Source organism: Meleagris gallopavo, chromosome 5 (genome assembly GCF_000146605.3).
Source record: "Meleagris gallopavo isolate NT-WF06-2002-E0010 breed Aviagen turkey brand Nicholas breeding stock chromosome 5, Turkey_5.1, whole genome shotgun sequence".
Lineage (NCBI taxonomy): Eukaryota > Metazoa > Chordata > Aves > Galliformes > Phasianidae > Meleagris > Meleagris gallopavo.
In genome coordinates this window covers 42,821,584-42,839,898 of record NC_015015.2, presented here as the reverse complement: position 1 = coordinate 42,839,898, position 18,315 = coordinate 42,821,584, and the positions used below count along the sequence as shown (strand labels likewise).

Here is an 18,315-nt window from a genome sequence, read left to right as displayed (position 1 = left end):
GGGGCTGCTGCGGGGTGCGGAGGAGGCGGCAGTGTCCCTGGGAAACGTGGTGTGCGGTGCGGAGCCCTTCCCGCCCCCCGAGGTGCTCGGGCAGCTCCCGTGTGCCTCTCGTAACTAGTGAAGCTACCGCGCGTTACCTCACTGAGTTCATACGATAAGCTGGCATCGGGCTGAGTGTTAACTCAGGGCAGGTGCGATATTTGCATAATGATTCCTTCCGTTCGGTGTTAATTACCGCAGCGGAAGCGCCCTGCTAATGAGATAACTGCATCGCAGCTTCAAGGCGGGTGTGGGAGGGAAACAGGGTAAAATGTTAGAGCACTGCCCTAGTGTGGGGCTGTTGTGCCTCACTGCTACAGGCTGCGACTGCAGTTTAACAACTGACTACCTGTTATCATTCCGTGATAAAACCAGCGAGTGCAGCTAGTTTGTGGTGCTTCCACTCGTTTCTGTCTCTCTGTTTGTGCTTTTCTGCAGAGTTTTGAGGCTATCTAGAAGGAACAAACTCAGTGTAGTTTGGTTCTAGTAGTCTGTACTGTATCTCTTAAGTTTGGGGAGGAAGGGAAAGAGGGAAGGGGGAACCTTTTAGAAATAGAAAAAAATATATTTTAATAAAAAAGACCAAAATGGCAATCTTTGTCCCTCAGCTACCTTAATGGTAGTTGAACACAGTTGATTACAGAAGTGGGGCTGAGCTTCAGTATGGATATTTTTTAATCATTTAGTTCACTCAGTAAGTGCTTGTTTTATTTTTCCCATAACTGTTATTTTAAGAAAAAATACTGCATCATATTTGTTGTTTTTAATGCAGATCACTTTGTTTCTGCAGGTTTTTGAAGTGTGTGATGAAGGTAACAAAGGCTATTTGAACAGAGAGGACTTTGAAGTGGCTGTAGTAATGTTGTTTGGTTATAATCTCTCAGAGGTATGTACTTTTTTCTCTTAAATTCTGAATATCCAGCTTACATAGATGCCTTGCTGTTGAGAATCCTATTTACTAAATGATCTGTGCTAACTGGGATAGATTGGTCTAGAACTGGTGAACGTAAACACCTACAGATTTTTGAAGTATTTTTTTATCTGGGGGTATTATTTCAAAAGAATACGATCAAACTTTTATTGCTGAGAAGTTATTCTGTAGACCCTGATAAGCAGAAGTATACATTGTGTTTCATATCTGTGTGCGATGTATGAAAAAGTGATATACTGGACTTGTTAATGATCAAGATTCAAAGTCAATCTTGTTTTTTATTAGTGGTATGTTCCATTTCTTTACGCAGTGAGTTCATGAGATGTGAAACAATTGCACCTGCTACTAACAAACACCTATTTTTGGATGCTAATGGAAGACTTTTTTAGTCTCAACTTCTCTAATATAACTATAACTGTATGAAATTCTCAACAAAATAAAACTTTTATTGAGAGGAAATCATGTGTTGCATATTCATAGGAAGATGCAGGATGAATTCCAAAGCTTTATGCAGTTTCAGAAATTACATTCCTACTCTAGTAAGGTAAATAATCTCAAAAGCAACATAAAGAATACACAGAAGATTCAAAATGTCTGTGAGGTTTTTCTCATAGTGTGACAGTACAAACTTGAGCAATATGTTATACTGTAAATTTAGTACAGAAATTATGATTCATCTTTCTTCTGCAGTTTGAGCAGTCTTCTTCCCCAGGGACCACTTGTGTATAATTTTATACTTTTTTCTTTCTTTCATACGAATTTTCAGAAAGTAGCCTAAGACAATCAAGATAGCTTTTTATATATGATCAAATAATGTAAAGATCATATAAATACTTTATTTAACTTTGAAAGGAGTAATCTGTTACATTTCAGTTATGAATAAATATTTCCCTCATGAACTAGAGTCAGATCTAAAAATGATGTAGGTTACTAAAGTGAATCTTAACTGCTGAGTTCCAAATCTGCAAATGATTAGTTTCCTCTTACCTGTCTTCCTGTTTAAAAACTAGCTTATCTTTTCTTACATTCCCTGAATGTTGTGGGGTTTTTTTTGTTTTGTTTTGTTTTTTTCCCCAGTAGGTGTTCTGAAAGCATGATTAAGGCATTCAAACAAGAGCAGTTTCTGTGCATAAGTCACTGTTGGTTCCTTTTTGGAAAGAGAGTAGAAGTGGAGGACTCCCAGGGAGAAGGGAGATGTAGGTTTAGTCCTTACTTCCTGGAAAGGTGCCATGTCACACCTGTTGTGTCTCTAGACAGTGCCATGAACACCTGGCTGTAGACTATTCTGTCTGTGCAGCTGCACAAAAATTAATTGAAAACATTTGTTCCAGGAGTTATTCTGTTCTCTGGTGGTAAGTGGTCACAAATCTAGCAGCTGCTGCCCTTTATACAGCAATCACTTACTAAAATGAAATACTAAAAGCCCTGTGTAGGCAGATACTTCTCTTCCTGGCTCTCTCTAACATACGTTAACTATGGCTTATGGCACAGCCATCCCTTTTGCTTTTTCCTAATGGCTAGACATTGTAAGTGATCTCTTCAATGTTTTAGTGTGTTTTTGGTTGCTTTTATATAGTTTCAAAAAACATAATGCTTTCGGTATGCCAGATAGAGACTAAACATAGAAGTTGTGGACCTAAAAATTGGAATCCAGCTCTTGAGTGTATTATTGTGCATTTTTCCGTGTTGTCAAAATGATTGAAATAAAAGATTACAATAAAAATGCTTGTGTTTTTTGGAGTCACTAAAAATAATGACACTTAAAGTACTGCTAACAGCTTTGCAAAAAGCAGGCAACAGTGGATGTATGCTACTTAAGTTACGGCAAAACCTTTTACTCAACTACCCAGCATACTAACCTAATTTTTATTTCAGTAGGAGTGGCAGTTATCTAGCATCATCAATTGCAATCAATTGGTTGACTGCACTTTTGGTAATTTGTTGCTGCCTATTTTTGGTCATGTGTTCATTTATTCTATAAATTAAAAGTTATGCTAACTTTCCCCACAAGATGTCACCAATGAACTCCTTACTGAAGGAAGTGGACCCTAAAAATTTGAATCCCGTTCCTACTTGTTTTTTTTCTAAATCATTTGTTGAAGTTTAACAGAACTCTTATTTAAACATTACTATTGTGTGTTTATTCAAAGAGATTCTAAACTTTTTGCTCTCAAAATTAGACCTTCTGAGACAGGTAGCTATAAATACATGAAAATGTATTTTGCTAGAATATTTTAACTGATCTAAAGCACTGCCATATTTTAACACTCATTCAGCTAGTTAACTGCACGTTCAGACATTTTCAAATGAAAAGATACTGCAGAATAATAGTAATGAGAACATTTTGTTCTCTCAGCTGAAGTTTCATGCCTGGTACTATATGTTACACTTAGACCTAAGCAAAAGCATTCTCTGCTTTGCCTAGGTGTTCAGTGGCCAAGAAGCATCCAGTCCTTTCCCTGACCTAACTCCATCCCTTCACATCAGGACGCCTGTAGCTCAGCATCTGCTGCAGATCAAGATGCCAACAGCAGGGTACCTTGGCATCTGGAGTATGGAAGAGCAGTCTGAGCTCAGAGCTGCTTACAAATTCCAGCCGCTCTCTGGCACATCTTATTAAAGCATTCTAAAAAGAACTCCCTCGTCTATTTGCCCAACTCAGTCTGAAAAAAGCTTTGCAGGCCAAATGGGATATATAGACTTAGGTTAACTGGTCACAGCATGTTTGGCACGTCTGTTCTCCAGAATAGGCTGTACTTTGATTGCAGTAAAAGCTGCCAGCACCTTATCTCTTCCTGTGTGAAATGTTTCAGTGCTGCAAGTATGTGCAGTCTTGTATTCTATAGCATAGATGGAAGAGGTTGCATTCATGAGCACTCGGTCATGCTAAAAAGCAATATAAATACGATCCAAAAGAGTCCACTCTGATTTTTTTTTAGATATACACTCCCTTTTTATTCCTTAAATTTTTCAAAGACTTTTGCCAGTAACCACTTTATCAGCTCCCAATACCATTCTAGAAAGTCAGTATCATCGTTTTTATCAGGTCATTTAGCTTTCTGACTTTGTGCTATTAGTGAATCTTGGCAACATACTAATAAATCAGAATTTTGGTAACATGCTAATCAACGTCTGTCATTCCTTTGTTTCTATCAGAAAAATTGTGAGATCAGATCTTACTGAAAGGATGTATATAATAAGAAAAATGAAAGAGAAATGAATTGGCTTCAGGATAAGTTTTCAAGCTGAATGATGCAAAGTTTTTTTTGTTTTTTGGTTTGGTTTTGTTTTGTTTTTTGTTTAGTCTGATTTACCAAATGAACTTGATCAAAAATAGTTTTTAGGAAATACTCCAATCTGAATGCTGAATCAGAAAATTCTTTCCTTGTTTAAAGGAAAAAAAATGTTGGAGGCTGACTCCCCAGAAATTTATTTTGCACATTACACCCTTTCTGTGTAGTTGAGCTCTAGTCTGCATAAATTTCACCATGTTGTTAAATTATATTTTGTTTAAGGTTAGGATCTTGATGAGGATTTTGTTGGGTTCATGTATGTTTTTAGTTTACTTACCAAGGAAGAGCGTGTTTTTCTAAAATTAAAATCAGATCTTTTCTTGCTGAAATAGCACAGATTACGATACTGTAGTATAATATGTACTATTATGAGATCAGTATTTAGTGAAGACACATACTATTGATATAATATGATGTTTGGACATCATACAGAGTTCAGATTTATCACTTCTGTAGAAAACCACTGTTACATCTTCTCTGTTCCAGGTAGAAGTAGATTCAATAATGTCTTCTGTGAGACCAGAAAATTCAGGTAATATGCAAACATCAATCAATCAATGATCTCTACTCCTTTTTCATTCATTAACTTATAAATACATAAAATCTGAAGCCCGATCTCGGAAGAGTTTTGAGAAATTTGATGCAAATTAATGATAAATGAGCTGATCATAACTATTAAAGAGGATTATAGGATTTCATTGAGTTTTGGCATATTTCTAGTGCTTTTATGATAAATTTAGCTTGGAATTCACGTTTGAACTTTTTCTTGCTTCTCAGAGTAGCATTTCTTAATATTATACAGATCAGTGATAGAGAAAAGTAATTAGAAAATGTTGGTGTTCAAGCTGATAAGTGTTGAGAAAGATTTTCATTAAATTTTTCTTTTGATACAATTTCACTGTTCACTTGGGCAAATAGACAAGTCTTACAGCACAGTTCAATAAATATTTCTGTCTGTAGCAACACCCACTTACCTAGTTCTACTTCTTTTGTTTTGTTTTTCTTCTTGTCCTCGACCTTATCAGTGGTGCCAGTACATCTGTTTCTGGGGCTGTGCAGTGAATTGTAGTGGAGAGCTGAGTCATGTGAAAAATAAAACTGTCAAAAATTTGGGTGTTTTTATCATTAAGTTCCCCTATCTCATTTGCCATATAATCCCACTTGTATCAATACATTTGAAGGGTGTTGTAGAGGCTGTCTGTTTATTCTAACTGTGATGTCAAAGCCCATATTCATTAAGCCCTATCCTTAAGAAGATTTTGCTTCCCCCCTCCCTCCTAAGATAAAATCTGTGTATGAATGCCTGAGTGAAAATTAGTGAACGAATGTATGAAGGTAGACTGTGGATCTGTCAATATCTAGATGGTTTGAGTGTTTTTTTTAAGGTGACCTTTTTTGTGTTGAGATACTCTTGCAACCCATTCAGTAGCTCATAGATTGCCAACTCTCACGATCAATGAAGAGGCGGCACTCTATTGTAGGAGTCATTCTATAAAATGAAGAATGTATACTATAATTTTCTGGGCTCGTAGGTTCCTCTGAAATACCCTGAAAGAGAGAAAAATAAATAGATGGAAATCCTATATTGCTTTCTATGGTTTCATTTTCCTGTTTATCCATTTGAATGGAAAGCTGTTCATGCAGACAACTTTAGTATGTTTTGGCAACCTCTGTTATTAAATAAACTGTGGACATAAAGAGCCTAGCAGTTGAAATCAGCATGTCTTTGTAATTCTGGAAATTGAGACTATAATAGTTCTTAATGTATGATTTTTCAAGAAGTGAGGAAAGAAACACCAGAAATCTGTAAGCCTGGAGTTTGAGATTTGAATTGAGACAGCAGGTGGAGCTGAAGGAGCTGTCCTTTTGAAGCACTGCAGAAAGAGTAGAATGTGAATGAATCAAAAGGAAGAGAAGTGCAGAGCTTTTGTTACGTTATTTGATAAACGTTCCTGCCAGATACTGTCACCTTTTTAAGAAAATTCAGCTCTTAAAAATGAGCATAAGGCATATATTAAACAGTCTTTCTCATGCTCTCTGAATTGATATGTGCTCTCTTTGCAAAATAAAATGTGTATGCTGAAATTTTTCTGTCAGAAATTTTGCATGTTTCATGAGAAGGCCTAAGGTTGTGGGGATGTGTTTTTGTTTCTTAATATTATGGTTTTGTTTGATTTTATAATATATGCTCAGTTAAAACAGAACTTGCAAACAAGGTGTGCATTTTATTTTATTTCATTTCATTTTTCCATTCATTAAAAAGATAAGATAAATATGCAGGTAAGTTCACTGGAGGAATAACCAATTCACATTTAAGCTTAATTTTATTGTGAATCTCATAGGAATCTGTATCAGATTTTATTTCAGAGTTCTGTCCCTGCTGGGAATTATGCCAGATACATTGTTTATGCAGCATCTATGGATCTTTATCCTTGGCATGAAAGTTCTATTGACTTAGAAATGTCCACATTTCGTTCCAGTACAAAGGAAGATGAGATGGCAGATAACTTAGAAGGAAAAATAGAAATAAACTGATGCATTGTTTTCAAGTATAGAAAATACATGAGAAAATTTAAAAGATAGTGAAATGTTTGCATGAGCAAACTTTGAAGACCTTTATTTCCTTTTTTTTCCTGTATTTATATATATAATCCAAATGATTCATAATTATTAGACAGTCATATAAGTTTTTAAGGAGGAAAATAAAACAGTTCTTTTTTTTCAGGAAGATTTATCTGAATTTCTAATTTTTCTAGGTATATTATTTGAAAAGTTTTTAAATCTCATGAGTGCAAAGAAATTTGCACAACTGTTTAGTGATGAAACAAGAGAAATATTCACAGCTTTTGACGTGCAAGGTAAGTTTCTTCTAAATATTTTGAGTATTAATTCTTAAACAATAAGGTAAAGCAGAACACCTGAAGGAAATAAGAGATTAAAGTGTCATGTGTATGAGAACTGCTGAATCACGGCCTGAACCTCTGATTGATCATCTGAGACACAGGTGAAGGCAATTCACCTCTGTCGGAAGGGGTGGAGCCTGGCTCCACCTCTCCTAGACCCATTTAAGAGCTGACTACAGTGGGAAAGGATCTCTTCTGGAGATTCCTCCTCTGGAGTTTCGTAAGCGAGCCCAGGATACAGGTAAGCTATCTATTCTCTTTTGGTATAATAATTGCTTGGCCAAACTTCTGGTATATTTCATAATTATAACATCTGTACATTCATTGATTATGCAGTCATTAATGCTGTCACATGAAGTAAAAAATTAACAAAGTAATAAAAACAGTAATGATATTATTGTAAGTCAGAGACAGTAGACTGCAACATCCTATTCGGAAGCTCTAGTTGTACTATGAGCTCCTACAAGACAAATCTCTAAGCTATTCACTTCACCCTACCTACTAATTCTCACTGCTTCAGATGTCCTGTCCCTGGAGACTTTTGAGGCAAGGCTGGATCAGGCCCTGACAGCGCGATCTATCTGTGGTGTCCCTGTTCATTGCAGGGGAGTTGGACAGGATGGCCTTTCCAACTCTAGTGACTTTATGATTTTTTTGTTACTTCTAGTCATGTGTTTCCACTCATTTATTTATGCTACATATTTTAGAGATTTCTGTCTTTAGTGGCTGTAGATATTTTTTTACATCTCATAATAGATGAAGGAATGGATACCAAAGTAATGTGAATTTTCTCATCTACTCTTTACGAAGTAGATGTAGTGATTCTTTCTTGTTAGAAAACAAAAAGTAAAACGAAGAGTATTGCCTATCATGAAGCTGGAAAAGTTCATCAAGGGGCTCTCTTTAAATAGACATTGAGACTATCTTTTCTGATTTCTTCCTGACCTGAGATAGGACTATGGCCCTTGAAATGAGTGAAAGTGAAACATATGGTAGATCAGATGTTGGGATGATCAGATAAGCATCCAATGCAGCTTTTTGCTCTGAACTAAAAGTAGCTTTTGAAGTGTTATTTTTAGTGAGTTATTTCAAAGGACTTAACTGTTTCAAGTGTTGAGCTTTTGTTTGTCTTGCTATTTGCTGTACGCCATCTGTGATAGCCTGGTTTGAAATGCTTTATTTTCTAGCTGGATCTGGAAGTGAATTCATAGCCTAACTAATCAATTGATATCACACTGGTATGTTTCAGGATCTTCAATAGTATTAAACAAAGTTGTTGTTTTTCTTTTATGGAAGAAAGTTTTTCTGATACATAATGCTTATAATGGCTAAGATGTCAATGGAGATGACAGATTTGGAATGTAATTTCACATATTTTAGAATATATGTTTTCAAAATCTCTCAAGTCTGAAGTTTTCAGTTTAAAATGTCTACTTTTAAAATGAAAAAAATTAAATGAGAGAGTTGTGGATGTTATAGACTTTTGAATAGAGGTCACTATGGTGCAAAGGAACTGTCAGGGTATATATATGCTCATTCAATATAACGTAGCCATTCTAAAATATTTTCCAAATAAAATAACTTAGTGTATAATCAATTCACAGTTCTAAAGTGATAAGCCCTATATGAACATAATTGTATGAAAGTTTTATAAATTTTTGTGTTCTTTTTCTCTTGTCTAATTGTGATTTAAAAGATAGAGGATTCTTGACTTTTGAAGACTTTAAGAAAACCTTCAATTCTGTTCTTCCAAAATTATCTGAAAGAATCATAATTGAAGCCTTCAGGTAAGACTAGTAGAGAAATCCTTATTCAGTCTGGATAGCAGTCTTTTCTTTGTATGTATATTGTTTAATTGAAGTAATTATATTCTGTTGTACAATTGAAGATACAAGCTTCAGCACATTACTGTGTTAATGCTTTTAATAATGAATACAATATGTATAAGCAATATGTATGTAATGTAAAATACATATAATACAATAATATTATTAAATGCAGAAAGTAAATTGTTGACTGAACTGTTTCTCAGGAAGCTTGTAATTATTTACTTTTAAATATTCTTCCTGTAATCACAAAATTTTGTGAGCTTTAGAATTAAAATTAGTGCCCTAGTGAGATCTTTCATAAGGTGAAATTTGCCTGCAGAGTGAAAGGATCAAATTTTGAGAGTGATTTATGGATCATTTAAAAAAAAAATCAATTTCATTTAGCTGTTGTAATTAAATATTATTTCAAAACTATTTTGGTAAACAGTATGTTCCAAAGAATAAAACTTTTTCTATAAACTTTTTCTATATTTTCTGTTTTGAAATAAAAATTTTCTTTTTTGTGAAATGAATGACTTTTTTGGAAGTAGCTCAGTCATTGAAAGAGGTCCTTCAATTTTGGAGGAATGGCATTAGGTACCTTTTTTTTTTTTTTCCTAAGCCTACTCATGCATCTGTTACTTTGTGTGCTGTTTACGACTATATAGTTGCATGATGAATGTTACCCTTTGTTTGAAAAACAAACAAACATTAACAATCTATATAGTCAACTGCAGCGCTTGGAAGTTCGTTACTTTTGAGGGCTGAATGATTTATTTCATTTGGTAGGGCTCGTATAAACAAGTATCTTCATATTGCTCATTAATAGCAAAAACAAAGTCATATCGCATCATGTAATAAGAATGAGATTGTAGGCAGTTCAAGCCTGAACTTTATAAACGTGCAATAGATTAGGTGGAAATAATCTCTAAGGGATGAGGTATATTTTCTTGAAAACCAAGTGTTTCTGCTATCACTTTTTGGTACACTGCCAAGAAATGAATAGGCTTGAGTGCTTACTTTAAGAACTTTTATGAAGGCCCTAATAACCAATATTTCTGTGAAGTGATTAGAAACTTTCTTGAATATTAAGGCTCTTTATATAAGAAATTCAAATGTAGTTATTGTTAACGTTGTTGTATTTAATATATTCTTTTCATTATTTTTCTTACGTGAAGAATTGTCAAATAAATTCAGACATAGCTTCTATTGTAATATAACTCTGAAAACCTGTGGTCCTTCTTTCTGTGAATGGAATTTCCCATTTTCAAATTTCCAACCATGATCAATTTATTAAATATAGGGAAGGTCAACAGTTGTTATGGTAAACCGTATATCTAGTGGAGAAGACGTGTCGTGATCAACAGCAGATCTGCTGGCAGACTAATCAATAAATATCACAGTCTGACAAATGCAATTTATGATTGTGTATTTATGGATCAGGCTTCAAACCTGAAAACTAAAATAGAAAAAATTGTTTTTCAAGCAGAATTTTGCATGTTTCCTTTGATCTTGAAAGAAAATGTGCAGTACTATTGTGTAATAGCCAGTTCTGAATTAAATGCTTCGGAATTGTAATTTGGAATGAAATTCCTTCTCATTTAATCTAAATTTTAAATTACCTTATAGATACATATAGATACATCTACTATATAGACAGTCCTTTTTGAGTTTCTCTTAATTACTGATGTGTATATATGTTAGTAATTAGTACAGGACATAGAAACCTGGTCTGTAGAGAAGAAAGTTTTTGATGGGGACCCAATATCTATGTGACATTCACTGAGGAGTTTACTTGAACTAATTCTATTCTGATCAACAGTCTGAATAATCCCTAGAAGTTGGAGTGCTTTTGGTGCCCACTGGGAATACAACTTCTTGTTTAATTTCATCTGAAACGAATGTAGTTTGTACACTGTGAACACTCTGATGCTAACCAGTAAGGGGGGGAAGACTGAGGAAAAAGTTTAATAGTTACACTTCAGAGCTTTGTGAAATTCTCTTTAAGAATTTCCTTTAGAAAAGTGTTTTTTCTGTTTGATTATAGAACTTTCACTTTAATGGACTTGTCTACAAGCCGTGTCAGCTACTGATGGAAGGTTCCATGCATTATTTTCCTATACTTTCAATAAAATGAATCTTTAGAGTATAAACTAAGTCTGTGGCTTGTGTCACAAGGCTTTAAAGAAAACGGGAAAGAAGTTAAAGATGTGTAATACTTAACTTATCATACAGAGCAGGGAATTAATTTCTCTTAGGGTGTGATTCTCAACATATACTTTTTCATAAAAATGAAAGCAGGGGCATTTTAGCTATGCAGGACTCAGGGAAGGAGAACATCAGTAACAGGTGGTATTAAAAAAGAACTCTACTGGAGTTGTTCAGGTCAAGTAGATTTGATTTATAGGTATCCAGAATGCTCATAATGAGAAATCCATATATCTTACACTGATTTTAATGAATATAAGGCTTGAAAATGAAATGCTTGTATTTATCATTCATGTATTTTATGAATACTAAAGCAGTCTTAAAACTTCTTTATATAATATAATAAAGAGCTAAAGAATAATGGATTATTTTCCTATCTTACCTGTATAACTGTTAATTTAAAATCTTGTTATGGCTAAAAGGAGACCAGATACATAAAGCCAAATTCCGTTGTTAATAAACTGAAATCTTAGCAGTCAAAGAAAAACTACTAATATAAATCTAAAGCTTACATAAAAATAAAATACAGAATACTGTATTAAAGAGAAGTCTCAAAGTTAAATACATCACACACCCACACCCTTTGTAATGTCTACTCCTTTCTGGTGTTATTCCAAGTCTTTCACTACCCATCTCATGTGCTTTTGTGACAGGTTCCAGGTGGACAGGGTTGGGTGAATTGCCATTATCCTGTCTTGAGGAGTTTGGAATTCATGTGGATGAGTTCTTTTCTCTCACTCTTACCATCCAGTCATTTTAATACATCTCCTGACAAACTTTTTGCATTTTCCCTTTCTTCATTTGTCTGCAAACCCATGTTGTATTCAAATTTATTATATGTGGCACATATTATGTTTTAGATACTTGTTCTTTGCTCTCTTTAGTGCTGAATTTTTACAGTCCTCTGTCTGCATTTCTCTGACTCTTGGTGAGTTGTTTATAATCGTGGTCCTTCAGTGTTAGCCTGTGCCCTGCATCTTAACGTTCCATGCTGTGCTCTTCTGCTCTGAGTAGTGTGTATTATTTTGGAAGGTCTCTGCTGCGAAGTCAGGTTGGTATTTCCCTACACCATTATCATAAACTTATAAATATTTAATTTTACATAGTTTTAAATAGACTGAAATAACAAGAATTTATTCTATGTTTGTGCTGTATAAATACAAGAAGAACAAATTAGGTATACTATCCTGACCCTTAAAAGAACTGATGTTAGAGATAAAGCAAGTAAAAAGTTTCAAGCAGGGCAGGCAACCTTGGAGAATGTCAGAAGAGTTTCATTTTTCAGACTTTGTGAACTCAGTACATGAGTATGTGACCTGTTACTGTACTATATTTATTGCAATGCTGGGCTATGAAACACGCTTAACACTGTATAACGTTAAAAGATGTAATGAATTAGTATGACTTGGTAATCGAGCTTCAGGTTGGGATGGTAAGTGCTCTATTTTATGGAAAATACAAAAAATACTTCAGTAATGTTTCTAAGTATAGTAAGCAATTATTACAAATTTCAGTAATATACTGCAATTGTTGCTGAAGTTTTACAAAATGTAGGTGAATTTCAGTTTATCTTGATTTTTATTAACTGACTATAATCTTGCATCAATTTTAAATTAACAGTAGTGTAGTGTTTCTTGGCTTTGAGCTAATACTGCATTTCTATGGGACTTAATTCTCACGTGCCCAGTATTCACTTTATTAAAGTACCATTGTACAGTGAAAACTCAACATTCTTGAGCTGCAGAAGTACCTGCAAAGGTAAGTGATGCGGTGATATGGGATGATATGTTCTTTCATAATGGGGCTCTTTTTGATGCTTAACAGAGAAAAGAATTTCTTTATAATAACACTGTTGTTGTGAATTTAGCAACGTTGATATGAAATGTGACACATCCTTTGAAGTAATAATTTGTGATAAATTGCTGTCTGTAAGTGAGCATGTTGTCTTTAAAACTAGATTGAAATTCTAAAAAAAAATATTTAAGTAATGTGAGTATGAATTAGAATTATACCATATTATTAATTGAAACTGGTAAGGAAATATTTCTTAGCTTTATCATCTGTTTAGAGAAAATAGGTGTTTGCATGGTAAATCCTGACTATGATAATGGAAATGGTAACAGAAATGAGCTGAAAACCAATTGTATGTGAATGTGAGTGAATCTCTAAATGATGAAAAATGTCCTAAAGCCCAAAAATGGGCAGAAGAGTCTCATTCAGTTTTTAAAGCTAGCAAGCATAAATTGGATCTAAAGGAAGAAATGAAGGCATTCATGATCAATGTTTTACACTGCTGTATTCTTAGATTGATAGGATGACTGACACCAGAGGTATACTAGTACTCTTATATGTATTGGTACTTTCCATACAAAAAAATGACCTAATTGTTGTGTTTTTCTTTCATGTAATTATCTAATAATGAAAAAAATAACCTGGTTTTCAGAGCAAACCCATGGAGGAAATCTTAGGCTCTTTTATGCAAGTTTGATTTATAGACATACACTGCAGAGCACAGTGAATATGAAACATTCATTTTCCTATGGCTAGTTGCCATGGAAACATAGTACACAGTACAATGTCATTCCAGCTCTGGTGATGCCTGCAGTAGTTTATTCCTTTATTGTTCTTGTTTTTTAAGCAACTGTCTTGCAGCCTTTCATATTATCACACATCACCTGTACAAATCTTTTTCTTTACCTCTCGAGAGCCATTTCTACTAGAAAAGAAATTTTTTTGGTCAACCCATGCATATCTGTATGCAGACTTTTTTTTTCAATTCATTGGTTAAAACCTTGTTCCATATCCACAACTAATTAACAGTTGATTTAGAACTTGTAAAAGAAGATGGTAAGCTAGACTGAAGATCAAGGTGTGAAAGACCTGACTCTGCATCTCTGTAGTCTTTTATCAGGGAGTGGAGTTAAGACGACTTTTCTATAATCAGTATGTCATTCCAGGAAGACATGAAGTAAGAATAAGCCACCAGATTCTCTTGCTTGTCGTTTACTGGTACTTATGGAGTGAAGGCAATCCAACAGCTGTCATAAAGAGCAGAATCTGAAAGGGAAAAAAATAATCGGAAGATGTTGTCTTGTATCTCATTCAGAAGAACAGAGCTTAAAGGATAAGACCTAATATTTATAACAGCACAGCAGTAGTGTGTGTTTGTGTGCAGAAATCCCACTTTGTAAGTAACTAGTAGAAAGAGGAAATGCTCGTCTCAGGAGGGAGAATTACTTTATATGAAGCAATTCGTTTAATTATTTCTCTCAAGAATTTTTCTTGGACTATATATGATCTGCGTGTCTCCGTTACAAAGTTTTTCCTTAACAGGATGCAGAAGTCTGCTTTTTCAAAACTATATGTCTGAATGGGCTAACTAAAGCAGAAGAGACCCTAAAAGTTGATATATATTTTAGGTAATTATTAATAATGTTTTGATTTGTATTCCTATCTATAAACAACATCAGAAAAAACAGTTTTGTAATGCTAGTTGAACCTGGCCAGCAGCTAAGCACCCACTCTGTGATTCGGGTGTTCCCCTTGCAGTGGGATGGGATAGAAAATTAGAGGAGCAAAATCAAAAAAAACTTCTTGGTTGAGATAAAGACACTTTAATGAGTGAAGCAAAGCTGTGTCTGCAAGCAGAGCAAAATAAGGTATTCATTTGCTGCTTTCTACCAGCAGGCACATTGGAAGTAGGGCCTCAGCATACCACATGGTACAGAATATCCCTTCGGTCATTTTCAGTCAGCTGTGTCCTCTCCCAGCTGCTTGCCCACCTCCAGACTTCACACAAGGCAGGCAGAGTGGGGAAAAAGGAAGTCTGGATGCTCTACAAGCACTGCTCAGCAATTACATTCATGGGATTGCAACTTATTAAAATGTACTAATACCACAGTGGGTGCTTAGCTGGTCATATCCTCAGGGCTCTGTTTTAAGACAGTTTCTTTCAGACAGGATAAAGCTGTGACATATAATAAAAAAATATTGAAGTATGTCAGCTATAAAATAGACCAAATTCACAATGTGAAAGATTTTAATGAATAACAACTGAGACAATAGCAGCACAGATATCTTTTGCCTCACCTGCTAACACGCCTCAACTGTGAAACAGTTCTTTTAGCAGGAGCTCGTATTTATTCAATTTGCTGATTATTTTTAATTGCATTGGATGATAGAAACCAGCAAAAAGACTGACCCTACCAAACTCATTTCAGATAAACTACTGAATCACCATTAGATTACAGAAATTCTAGTTAATTTTCAAGCACTTCTATCCTATAGGCAAAAATGTTCCTTAAGCTCTGAGTGTACTTTTTATTAAAAGTGGATTTTTCTCCAGTGTTAAGAATAAGAGATTTTTACCAAAGTAAATGGCATTTTTTTATTTGAAATATGCCGACAGACTGAAAAACAGGTGTTTTCTTTTTCTTTTTAACTTTAATCAATAGTAGGTAATGTAAGCAGCAACAAATTTGCAGCAAGAAAGTGTTTGCAAAGTCTAGGGACCCTTTATGGTAGAAAAAACTGTGACAGAATTCTGCAGCATAAAAATGCTGCAGTGTCAAAATGTTAGCTAGTTTTCTTTGGCTTTAGATGTTCTTTTTCTTGCTGCGTTTTGAGAAAACTAATCAACATCGAAATTGCTGCAGAGTTGAAAAGTTTTTTGTGTAGCTACATGGTGACAGAACTTAATAGCAAGAAATACCTAAACTCAGTGCTTGTTTTCAATGTAACAGGCCAAGTTATATTTTGATTTAACAAATGCTAACATGTGAATTGATGGTACTTACAGTGTGTTATGTAGTTGCAGAGTGACTCTTTATTTAATCTTCAATATTTTGTTTAAATTAACAATAACATGTTAATATTTTAATAATTTAATTAATAGTAAATAGTTAAATGAATATTAATTTAATATTAATAAAAATAAAATAGCATTGAAATAACTGTTAGCAACCACTATATTTCTAAATTTGGCTAGGTTGTATTAGTCTTCATGATCAAGCTTTGTAAGAAGTTATGTGATTTATTTTTTTTTAACTAATTTCTTATAAAGCTTCTATTATAATGCGTGTCCTCTCACTGATACCCTTTGAGCTACAGGCTGGTTTTAGCAAAATATCATAGCTAAGATCAAAGAAATAATAGGATTTTTCCAAATTTCATAAAAATAGAGGAACAAAGAGGAAGAGAGAGATGCTACAGGTGCCCCCAATAAAGGAAAGGGCCGTTATATGAGCTATTGAATCTTAACAAACAGCAGAGTAAATATGGAAGCAAGACCCTATAAAGACCTAACAGCAGAGAAGATATAAACAGATTCCACAACAGACTCTGAAGTCAGTCAATCATAAGATGCAAATTATGGGAGATCAGACATTGTTGTTTCAACCATTCACAGAAGTACTTATTTAAGCAGATTCATTTCTATTGTATTTGTTTGTTGTATCACTTCCCTCATAAGTTTGAAAAATATTATGCCTTAAGTAGTGACTAAATAATTTTAAGGTGATTTCTTGATGTTTAAAATTTATCCACTGAGTTTTTTCTACTTATGTATAAAGATTGATAAAAGGAGATGATCACCTTTTACTTACGGAATCCTAGAAAAAAGATGATTTTAGATAACCCTGAACATGTGCTCTGTCTTGTTTTGGTAGATTAATAATGTTACAGAAAACAATTCTTCATAATTGAAAATGATTCAATCAGTAGAAAGGCCCCAGCATAGCACAAGGATGTACCATGGTATAGAGTAATATATACCAGTTGCTTCAGAGGAAATTGTCTGAATATAGGGGGGGAAAAAAAAATCTTCACTGTGAAGAATTATGTCTATAATAAGTTCGTCAGAGAAGTTGGTAGAATCCCCTTCCTCCAACACTGGAAATATTCAGTGGCCAGCTTCACAGGGCCATGGATAGCTTAATCTAAGGCCCTACTTTCAAAATTATGGACCAGATGGTTTTATGCTTCTAAAATTTTTATTGCAACGCAACAAATTCAGAAGTCATAGTAGTACTTGAGAGACTGAGTTAAGCACTAGGGTCACATCCTGAGTATACAGATACTTGGAGTACTGTTTCTTTCACAGAGATTTTGTAAGCAAAATTTTTACTGAACAAATGTAATACTTACATGAAATAATAGATTCCAAAACCTGAGTTCTCCTCATCTTAAATAAACGAGGTCTGCTTTCTATGTAACAAAAATATTTCAAGCATCTAACGCCCCACAGTCTTAAGAACGATGGTATGCATAGTTGCATAGAGATGCAAAACTGATTATCTTTTTGGTTTGGGAAGTGATCTTAAGACTCAGAAATGTGTTCACCTGTAGAACATACTCTGAAATGGTAGAGTATGCTGTTGGGTAGCTCAGTAGTTGGCATCAGGCCTGAGTATGTGTTAAGTAAAATGTGTCCTGTGCTAAAAAGATAATGATAGTGGGTTTTTTTTTCTGCCAGGAAGTACTCGTCTCGTGTGACTGTCTGGTGATTGAACAATATAGCTAAGATGATGATTGAGAGTGCTTCACTGATTTTTGCTGCAGATAAAAATTCCACATGTTGATTTATTGATAATTTGAATTAACAAATGTTGTTAACTTTATCACCAGTTCTTCTAATGATCTCTTTCTGCGTTTTTGGCGTCTTTATGCCTTTCCTAACTTTTTTCACTTACAAATACAGTGTATCTAAATATAAGAATGAGCATATGTGGTTTTCACATAAAACTTCAGTGTCATTACCAGTGAGCTGGTACAGAGAAAGCTTTATTCAATTCATTGGTTCGGTGGAGTCATGAGGGTTCAGTTTGCTCCCCTTGAGAACAGCTTTTAGATATTCCTAATAAAATGCTGGTCAGTTAGAAGCCTTTGTTAATATTATCCTTGAATACGTCCTCGCAGTACTTACCTGCCACGTAACCTGGAGAAACATATCCTCTTGTGACTTTTTTTTTGCTTGAAAAGAGCTTTCTGTGAAAAGGCCTTCATTGCCCCATTTCCTTCTCTCGAACCCGATCAGAAATTGCATCATCTGTTTTCTTAATGCTGTGTTTCTGTTCTGTAGCAGTAATACAAAAGGTAATGGATTCACACTAAATTCTCTTTTCCTTTGCAAAAAA

The 18,315-nt window shown here is 34.4% G+C and overlaps 1 protein-coding gene across 1 annotated transcript in view; it reads left to right on the top strand.

The window, feature by feature from the left end:
* The first annotated feature begins 6 nt into the window (after nt 1-6).
* The window catches only part of EFCAB11 (EF-hand calcium binding domain 11), a 59,029-nt gene continuing 40,720 nt past the window's right edge, over nt 7-18,315 (top strand). The window contains exons 1-5 of the mRNA XM_010711811.2: nt 7-191; nt 830-925; nt 4,750-4,795; nt 7,020-7,121; nt 8,863-8,953. Of these exons, the coding sequence (XP_010710113.1) occupies nt 899-925; nt 4,750-4,795; nt 7,020-7,121; nt 8,863-8,953 (266 nt within the window). The 5' untranslated portion in view covers nt 7-191; nt 830-898. The remainder of the gene's footprint in view (nt 192-829; nt 926-4,749; nt 4,796-7,019; nt 7,122-8,862; nt 8,954-18,315) is intronic.